The 10587-nt window shown below is 39.3% G+C and overlaps 1 protein-coding gene across 1 annotated transcript in view; it reads left to right on the forward strand.

Moving 5' to 3' along the window:
• ecel1 (endothelin converting enzyme-like 1) overlaps positions 1–1189 on the forward strand; it is a gene marked incomplete at its 5' end in the record, with an annotated part of 37181 nt that extends 35992 nt beyond the window's left edge. The window contains one exon of the mRNA XM_080428365.1: positions 894–1189. Within this exon, the coding sequence (XP_080284491.1) occupies positions 894–993 (100 nt within the window). The 3' untranslated portion in view covers positions 994–1189. The remainder of the gene's footprint in view (positions 1–893) is intronic.
• Positions 1190–10587: the final 9398 nt, after the last annotated feature.

Genomic DNA, 10587 nt, shown 5'->3' on the forward strand with positions numbered 1-10587 from the left:
ACTTGCTCCCACGGGGGACATTTGGTTTCAGCTCAAACCAGCTGATCGCTGCCCATAAGGGTCATGGAGCAGTTAGGTGTCTTGCTCAAGGACTGTTCGACCAGTCATAGATGTCAGTGGAGAGTATTTTGACCATTTGTGCCCTTGAATTAATAATGTGTTCAGATTAATGTTTGCTCTCTAATTAGTTTTATTTGTATTATGTAAATGAGCGTAGTACATTGAGCTCCACTGTTCTCAGCTTCCTATACACTTATTTCACTGTATTTTCCAACACCAAGTTTCCAAGTTCCATTCTATTCATACTGCCTATTGCTGCATACGTACACCTTTGACCCCTGGTGCTCCCCATATATTCATCAATACATCACTTAAAGGTTTCATGACATTCAGTTTTACCACACATTAAAAGTCTTTGTCATGGCCCTTCAAACGTGTATAAAAAGTTTTAACAAAAGAATCCACTCCAGTGATCCATGGCAGGTGTTTTTCTCTCACATTTCTAAAGCCTTTTCAACTGCAATTAAAAAATAAATCTTTGCCTGCGGGTGTCGCTGTTGAGGGATTTTGCCTGTCAATCATCGCCTCTGCTCTGCCCCCCCCCCCCCCCCAAAGGAAATTATAGGGGAGGGGAGGGGCGAGGAGGAAAGTGGGCGGGATTAAGCTCAGATTACTTTTCAGCCTAATTATTCAGAAAACCCCAGACCACAGAAAATCCACTGAATGTTCAAAGTTCTAATTTGTTGGGTGTAATTGAGGTCATAAAACCCCCCAAAAAACATAAGAAATAAAAAAAAGTGAAAATGAATGTCATAGAACCTTTAATATTTTCGATATATCGCCATGCCCTGCTATGTTTCTCCACAGTAAAATGTGTTCATTGTCTCCTGCAGGGTGATTGGCAGCGTGTCTCAGTTTGATGAGTTTGCCCGTGTGTTCCACTGTCCCAAGGGGTCCCCCATGCACCCTGTGGACAAGTGCTCCGTATGGTGACCTCTGCACCCTGGACCACGCCTGGGATGACCTTTGACACCTTCACAGCCTCCTCCTCGTCCACTTCCTGTCTCAGATGACCTGTTCTGTCTTTAGTTTTTCTTCCTGTTTCATCTCCGTGCTGGATATGCATACTGTACACACTGTAGCACCTAACTCCTCATTTCCCACACGTACAAGACTGAGAGCAATCTTTATTTAATATTATTGGTCAGTAGGAAACACAGTTATCAGCATAGGTAGTTATCAAACGACATGGTGGTAAATGTGCATACCATTTGATTATATCTATTTTTCTATGTTTGGATTAGCATTTATTTTCAACTCATCTATTTTTGTATCTAAAAAAAATGAAGGACACTACATTGTGCATACAAGTAACATGAGCATCTTTTAAATGCAATTACAGATATCTTCAATTATTATTATCATCATTATTATTATTTTGGTGATATGTGGCATAAGCTCAAAGATGGAGCGGTCAACTTGCTTATCTAAAACACAGAATATGGATTGGAAGATAAATAAACTTCTCTGGACTGAAGGACACAAGAGACAGAGAGGACTTGAGGAAATGTTGTCTAAATGAAGTTGGACAAAAATGGATTTACAATGAACTGGAGTCAGTACTACTCCTCCGCCTGCCGTTATTGTCTTCGCTAGTGAAGACTATGTTTTCGACCCTTTCTGTGTGTGTCTCTGTCTCTGGACAACTATCTCGGAGACCACTGGACCGATCGGCATGAAACTTTGCATGCACACTCTCAGTAGGCCAAGGAAGAACCTCCATCCCACTCCGCCCCATACCCCGCTTTTCAAATTGGCCTCATAGTGGTACTATAACAGGCCGTTTCACATTTTGGCCTATACATATCTCCTGAACTGTAGGTCATACAATATACGTATATATTTTCCCCCCTGGATTCCTTGGATCATGACACAACTCCCCATATAGTCCACGCTAATTTCCGCATAACTATCTATTTAGCGTTTTCTTCAAAACACACTTTTTGCTTCTACCACTCACAACACACATTATCATGTCATATACATTTATAGGTATCATTCAAATTGTTCATATTCCATTCCAATTGGCTATGATTGGCTTCCAACATTTGCCTGTTTACACAACATGCCACACATATGGAACGCAGAGTCCGATCAACCCCACATTTGAATCACACTTTTAGGGGCCCCTAAACAACACAGAGGTAAAAGTGATTTCACTTCAACCTATTATATAGGGAGTGCCACAAATGAAACAAATGTCACTGTTTGTTGCAGAAACGTGATTATTATAATTTGTTATACCAAATGAGGTACAGATAATCTTGTGAGTCATGTGACAATGAACGATATTCCAATTGGCTTCAAAATTTTGTGAACGGGACTGACAGCCATGCATGGGTAGGCCACCCAGTCTGACGAAGACCTGCGCTCTGATGAGCACCTTTTTCTAGTATTTTTTCTATTGGGAACTGACATCGTGTTGTAATGTTGCCCTCTTGTGGTTAAAAGAGTAATGGTCACTGGTGAAACGTTCACGACCGCTGTAATGTCTTTCTGCACCGACATCTTGGATACTGTGAATGTTTGAACGTTTTTTAAGATCTGTTATGTGTAATTTTATTTTATTTTTTAAGAAGTGAATCCGTGGTGACCTTTTACCTCTGGGTTTGTAGCAAATAATGACTCCACAAAATGCTAAATGGATGGTGTTGTCTGCCTGTCTGTCTCTCTATCCTTTTGGATACAGTGATGAATTGTAGGGATGTTATGATACCAAAAACTCACGATACGATAATATCATGATAACAAGTCCACTACACAGTATTTATCAAGATATTTTAAATAAATAAATGATGTTCCAAATGTTCACTTATTATGACATGCTCAGAATAGGAATACTGTGGTTCATTTGATTAATGAGGTGCACTCTGCTTGTTTGAGCCTTTGGTACAGAGCTGGCAGCACTGTTTGACTAAAGCTACATTTGCTGCTAAGTTAAACGGCAGGCTGTTGTACTCTCATTACTCCGCAGCTGTTCAAACAAAACAATACAATTTCAGCCTGTACACCTACAGTATGGTAGATGGCGTCACATAATATTGAGAGGCTCACAACAATATAGAGTTGTTGCAATATCACAATAACAATAATATTGTTACAACCCTAATGAATTGATCACCACTGGACTTTGAAAAGTAACTGAAACTTTGATCTTTTGAGTACCCGACCGCACGGCTGTTTTTCTCTCGCTACAGAGTTTGTGGTATGGTTGTGTAGTTTGCAAAATGCTTTTATTGTTGTCCAGAATACCCTACTTCAGTTGAAACTCATTCATAGATTAGATTGCCCGTCCAATTCTTACCAATAAAATCGCTGCTGCCATAGTCCGTATGTGTGTTTTGAAAGAGAAAATGTTATTTATATGTTTGGATTTTTTGGGTGTTTTTTCAGTGCACCATGATTAATGTTTGTATATTTTCAATCATTTGTTTTGCGTTGTATGGCCAAATTGTATATATTGTTAATAAAAGTGTTCTACGTTTTATGCAGTTGATTATGCAGTTGTTTTAATTATCTTCTGAAAGATACTTTTACTTGAAGAATCCAGATGACATCACAAACATATCAGGCATTCCCTCACCTATAAGTAGTACATTACAATAATGTTACACTGTTACAATTCATATTTCTTGGTGGAGTAAATGATCCTCTGGAACAGTATTGTAACTAAGATAAACCTTTATTAAAGCCCCGGAGGGAACTCCAGGTGTCATAATGTAACAGATGCCCTGGAGATGCTAGGTTTCTTACAAGTGTGCCAAAATAGTGTTTTTATGCATGTTTTTTTCTTCTATAATCATACTGTACACTCAAAAAGGTAAATAGAGAGTGGTCAGAGGTTACTCTGTTAGCAACAGCAGTGAGAATGAAACAGGAGAGCTACAGCTAAGAATAAAGAGTTAAGAACCAAACCAAGATAATAAGAATTACAACAAAAGGAAAATGTCTGATCTCTGAATGAATGAACATGGCCTGACATCCCTCTCACAGGGCTACCATACTGACCACGATACGGACAGGCATCATCAGTATATCATGTCAGTATCATGGTCAGTACATACAATCAAATTAATCTTTATTTATAGAGCATATTTAACGCGTTTAGACCTGAGGCCGATTCTAAAAATGCATTCTAAATCTTAACAGTTTTCTCAAAAGCTTATGTTGCTATATAGCCAAAATCTAAAGTGAACACAGATGCTTTCCCGGATTGAATGGATTAAATTGTTAAACACTCAAAATTGACCAAAGTTCTGTAAATAAGAACATCAACATAAAAACATGCACGTGCAACCACATAGTATTAGTCACAATGCATACATAAATAGAAATATAAACTAGAAAATTTGCTCCTCGGAGCACAAGTCTCCGCCAGCAGACCCGTGCTATTTTAATAGCACGGTCGTCTTGGTAGAACGGGTCGTCTTGGTAGAATGCGCGTGGTTTTTGGTGTTCTGCAGGGGCGACTGAATATGTAGTGTCTGCATCTAAAAAATGTTCTTCTTGAAGCAATGTGTTATGGGAGTCGTCGTAATTGACTGGTTTGTTCAAATGCTTGTCTGTCTTCTTCATCTTCATTGTCTTGAACAGTTTCAGCAGTTGATTGGTGTGTTTGATCTATGTCAGTTTTCTCTAGTGCTACATAATGTATTTGATCAAGGTGGCCAATTGTTACAGTATTAAGACTTCGGCCTTGTTGTGGGATCAATTCAACTCTATAGTCCTCTTCTGTGTTACTGTTGTAGATGAGTATGCTTTCTTAGCTTTGGCCTTCTGCGCCTTTGCTTGACCGATGTTAGGTGTTCTCAGAGGGACACACACACGCACGGACGGGTGATTTGTACTGGAAGGTACTGTTCCAATCAAGACTGATTGATCCTGTCTTACCTCACTTCAGAAAACATAAATGGCTTTTTGAAGTGACACACCTATTTATAGGATTTTATTTCGTCATGCGTCCCTCTAGCCAATCAAAGGCATTGGTGTCAACATATTGACACGTGTCAGAATCAGAATCAGAATCAGTTTTATTGTCACATCACAGGTTTACAAGGTAAAAAAGTGGGTGAAATTTTTGTACATCGTTCCCATCGCAACGTTAGTTTCCATAGAAAGAAGAGGGGGGGGGGAGGAAGAAGAGGGGGTGGGGGGCAAGTGGGAAGGAAATCAAAACAAGAGAGCAACAGAAGGCCAGACAAGTTATCTACATATTTACAAAGTACCTGAGATAATAAAAAACTAAGGTGCCTGAGCATAGCAGCAATGTATGTATACTGTGCATGTTATACTTATACTGTGCATGATATACATATGGACGTTAAGGTGCTTAGAGGAAAAGAGCACAATAAAAAAAGACAAAAAAAGTCAGTGCGTTATACATGGGATTAAGGTGCAAAAGGTCAGTGCGTGTCCACCTAGGGTGGACTGACCCTAGTATAATCCGCAAGTAGCTCCATGAGGGAGTGCAACAAAAAGTCATTTGTACCTGGTGTAGTCCACAGGTGTGTCCGAGGGGGAGATAAGTCCAAGTCATTGTCCCTGGTATAATCCACAGGTGTGTTCAGGAAGAGCCAGAAAAGTCTGCACCGCCTGTTGTCAGGCTGCTGAACAAGGCCTATGCCTCATTCAGGCTTATGCCTCATTCAGCATTCTGACAGCAGCCGGATTAAAACTGCACCAGAGCCTGGTGGTGGAACTCTTGATACTGCGGTAGAGCCCCTTGCCCGGTCGCGGTCGTTGTAGGGGTTTGAACAGTCTGTGACTTGGGTGGTGCTTGTCCTTGATGATGCGCTTGGCTTTGACCACGCACCGCTTTTTGTACAGTTCCTGGTCACGTGTCACGTGGAGCTTGACCAATGTTAGCTTGGCTAGGAGGGAGGTGAACACACAGCGGGACGAAGCGAAAACATACTCTCCGCCTCCGGCGGAGACAATAAAGTTGAAATCATAGACTCAAACATGAAAAGAAGTAAGTCTTGAGTAACGACTTAAAAACCTTGATAGACTGAGTACTGTTAATTGGAAGGGGTAGGCTATTCCAAAGCCTGGGGGGCAGTAGCAGCAAAGGTGCGGTCACCCCTGCTTATTAATCTAGCTTTGGGAACCACCTGGAGCAAATTGTCTGCTTTATTGTTTGTTTCAGTATCATGTCAGTATATTGGTCAGTATCATGACAGTATCATGGTCAGTATCATGTCAGTATAATGGCCAGTCATGGTCAGTATCAGTATAATAGTCAGTCATGGTCAGTATCATGGCAGTATCATGGCAGTATTTTGTCAGTATCATGGTGAATGTGATACTGACCTCCAACATCACGCTCATGTCACCATGACTCAGCCTTAACCATATAAGGAGTTCTACGCCCAAATAGTGTGTTGTCTAACTTCAATGTGTACTCATGGCACTCAACTCCATTATGAGCACAACAGGGGCCATGCCCATATATGGGCATATACTGATGCCATCAGGGATCTCCATATATGGGCATAATAGGGGACCAGGGCTGACAGATAAAGAGACATCCATATATGGGCATAAAAGGGACAAGGACTGACAGATACAAAGATCTCAACTCCATATGATATGGGCATATCAGCATGCCGATTTAGCCTGGAAAACCTGACAAATCTGCCAGTGCGAGAAAAAACAATTAGGCAGTGAAATTAGTATGATGGTGCCAGGCTAATTTGCCAAGTAATGTATACGCATACAGTTAAAGGGATAATTCACTTTCAAAACATTTGGGAAAATGCAAAAAATTAAATACAATACAAAAATGTAATAAAATAAATGAAAAATGTAAGCGAAAAAACACGCCCCCCTCACGTATTGGGCAGGATTCAGAGTCACCAGAACCAAGGACGGGTGTTTTTGATGAATCTAGCATGTTAAAAATGGAGTTTGAAGTTACAATGGGTTTGTATAGGGGGGGCGTAAGGGGGCGTGTCTGATAAAATGAATATCAAATATCTAAATACTGAATCAAGCAACTTAAAAACTGTCTGGGGGGCTCACAAAAGCCTGAGAAGATGATAAAATGAAAGTGAAATATTCCTTTAAGTACACTTCCGACGTATGTCTGTGCAGTAAAGACAAAACTGATTATGTTCTTAATGTTATATAAAGTAATACACTAAATATGTATAAATATTTGGAGCCTTTCTAACAGGGATATAGTCACAGATGGGCTACGGGTACCGTACCATTACTCAGCTACTCTGATATACCCTACCCTACCCCTACCCCTACCCCCCCCCCCCCCCTACTTCTTTTTCTTCTCTTGTAAATTTTTTTCACTCTTCATACCAATAACCTGTAAGCTGATTTTATGACATTCTGTATAGTAGTGTGTATGTCTGTCTGTCTCTTATATGTCATCATGATTTGTGTGCATGGGGATCTCATCTTAAACAAGCTCAGTGCTTAATGAGTCTCCCAGTTTAGTAGACCTTGTATTGTGAATTTGTACTTCCATGTACTGATGTTCTCATGTCTTACTAAATAAAGTACATCAATCAATCAATCAATATCCATTATACAACAGTATGTAATGTAGAGCAATTTAGCTTTATATATATAAAATGTCATAAAATTCAGACTAGGCCGTTTAGCTCAGTTGGTTAGAGCGTGGTGCTAATAACGCCAAGGTCGCGGGTTCGATCCCCGTAATGGCCACGACTTTTTCCTACTTTAAGTACCGTGAAGCAGTAGTGGAAGAAGTACCCACATTATTTACTTAAGTATTACCAAAATGTAGAAACCGTCTATTACAAGTAAAATATTTGTATTCAAAATGTACTTGGAGTAAAGTACAAAAGTACCAACAACAAGGAAAAATGAGGGCTCGTCCGGGATTTGAACCCGGGACCTCTCGCACCCAAAGCGAGAATCATACCCCTAGACCAACGAGCCATGTATCACACTTGCGTATAACTGTAGATTTGAACATCACTACGCATCACAATCGGACTTACTGATGTTTGTTTAAGGTTACATCATACCGATCATCTAAATGCGTCATACGCAACTATGTTTTGCATGAATAATATAAGAGTCCCGCGAGACCCCTACACGTCACAAAATAAACTGATCAATCACCTACACAACCTCTTATGAATATAAACTCTATATTTACAATTGCGGTATATGGACCTCGTGGCGCAACGGTAGCGCGTCTGACTCCAGATCAGAAGGTTGCGTGTTCAAATCACGTCGGGGTCATATATTTTTGACTCCGTAGGGATAACATTGAAATATTATATATATCATACATTTTGTCTTATTAGAGGTGGGAAATGTGGATGGATAGATAAATAATCGCTGTATACACACAGTTATAATAACTGTGGGTCCCTGGATCCACTCAGACATAGTGAGACTAGAGTAACCATGGCGAATAGGCAACCTAATCATAGGACCTGATACGATACAAACGGCGTGGAAGCCTTTTTAAATAAGTATTTTAATGTAATATTATCTTTTCTCATTATCTACATTGGTGAGATCATGCCCACATGGGTGAAAAGAAAAGAAAAGTAGTGCACCACCACGATGTACACATACTCTAATTAGCTGCAGTTTGCTCTCGGAGTGCATAATTGATGACATGATAATTACGTACATTACAAGTAATAGTAATAATAATAGTCTTACAAGGAAAAAACTAGGGCTCGTCCGGGATTTGAACCCGGGACCTCTCGCACCCTAAGCGAGAATCATACCCCTAGACCAACGAGCCATGCCACTAACGCACAAATATTCCCATTAAATACGTTTAAATACAATATCTTATGTAGGTGACAAGAATGACAAAATCTGTTCACATGCAAACGAGATCCATCTATTTCTGGCACAGAAATTGTATTGACGGAAATACACCAAGGAAACAACAAGCTAGAAACGATCTTTCGAGTTTAACCATGTGTGTTTAACTTGTTCGCTTCACAAATATCATTACAAAAGGCAAGGGTTGGGTAGTTGGGTATCTGTTGTTGCCTAAAAAACACGGTCGTGGTAAAAAATAAATAAATAAAGCTACCTTATGCAACTTTACTTTTTTCCTTCATACTTTTGCAGTCTCATTATGAACGAATACACAGGATCTTCATACAGTTGAATGAAGTATGTTGCTACTACTCACAACTTTGAGAAGGTGTCATGTCAGCATCTAGAGCTAGCAAGAAAAGTCGGACTTCTGGTTATAAACTACAAAGTAAAACGCACGTTGGAAGCTGACAGTGACGAGAGTCCAAAACATCTATCTGGATTAGAGCAGTGGTTCTCAACTAGCCGTAGAATACGACTCTCTCATGTCAGAATCATAAAATACATATACGAGAGTCGTATTCTACGACTAGTTCTCAACCTTTTTTAGCTCGACACCCAAAAGAGAGATTTTGTTATTTTTATTTATTCATGCAATTCTTTAGAAAAATCATTGAATTTGTTTTCAATTCATGAAAAATGTATTTTGGAGGGATTAATTTTTTTTGTTTAAATAATAATAATTAAAAATAACATTTTGGAAACAAAAAATAAAGGGATATTCATGACCCATAAAAATGTGTCCACGACCCACAAATGGGTCCCGACTTGCTGTTTGGGAAACAGTGATCTAGCTGGATTAGAGTTGGGAAGACTGTATAGATTTTATTTTGAAACCAAAGTTAATCTATGTCCGATGGAACTGTAGTTTATTTCAGTTCATTCATAAACTGGCGGTAACAGGAAGGAACAGAAGCTGTAGGACGCGTCGCCATGGAGACAGGTCGGCGCAGGGGGAAACGGTAGCTGTGAGTGTTCTAACCAATTCAACTGTAACATCTATTTAACAAATACAACGAAACAATTAAAAAGATAATAATGTGAATCTCGCGGGAATGTTGCGTTCCGATTTGGTTTTGCTGCCTGTCACTGTGTGGGAGATTGAAATAGGCAAAACAATGCTGTGATTTGATTTCCTAAAGAAACGTCTGTCTGTCTTGTCGAGTTGTTGCAGTCAGATGATTCATTCCCACCACAACTGCATGGACAAAATCAGCACGTACAGCCTCAATAACAATTTTAAAACAAAACGAATTTTATAATCTATTTAGCATCTATTTATAATCTAATTAATTTGTTTTGCCTTGGATTAATGTAATGTTTTGGCCTTCAATGACATGTATATCGCTGAAGTGGTTAATGTATGTTTTGTAATAATAATCAACATCTACAAAGTAACTAGTAACTAAAGTTTTCAAATAATTGTAGTGGAGTAAAAGTATAATATATTTGCCTCTGAGATGTAGTAGTGGAGTAGAAGTAAAAATACTTTACACCACTGCTAATAGGTAGGGTAAGGAATGCCTGATATGTTATTATGAGAGGTCATCTGGATTCTTAAAGTAAAGTATCTTTCAGTAGATAATTAAAATCTATCAACTGCATAAAACGTAAATGATTGAATAAAAAAATTACAAGAAATTTAAATGCAGTTTGACACTGAGGCAGTTGTTGTGCACACCACCTGCATGCACCACA

Source organism: Gymnoscopelus braueri, assembly GCF_963280865.1.
Source record: "Gymnoscopelus braueri genome assembly, chromosome: 5".
Classification (NCBI taxonomy): domain Eukaryota; kingdom Metazoa; phylum Chordata; class Actinopteri; order Myctophiformes; family Myctophidae; genus Gymnoscopelus; species Gymnoscopelus braueri.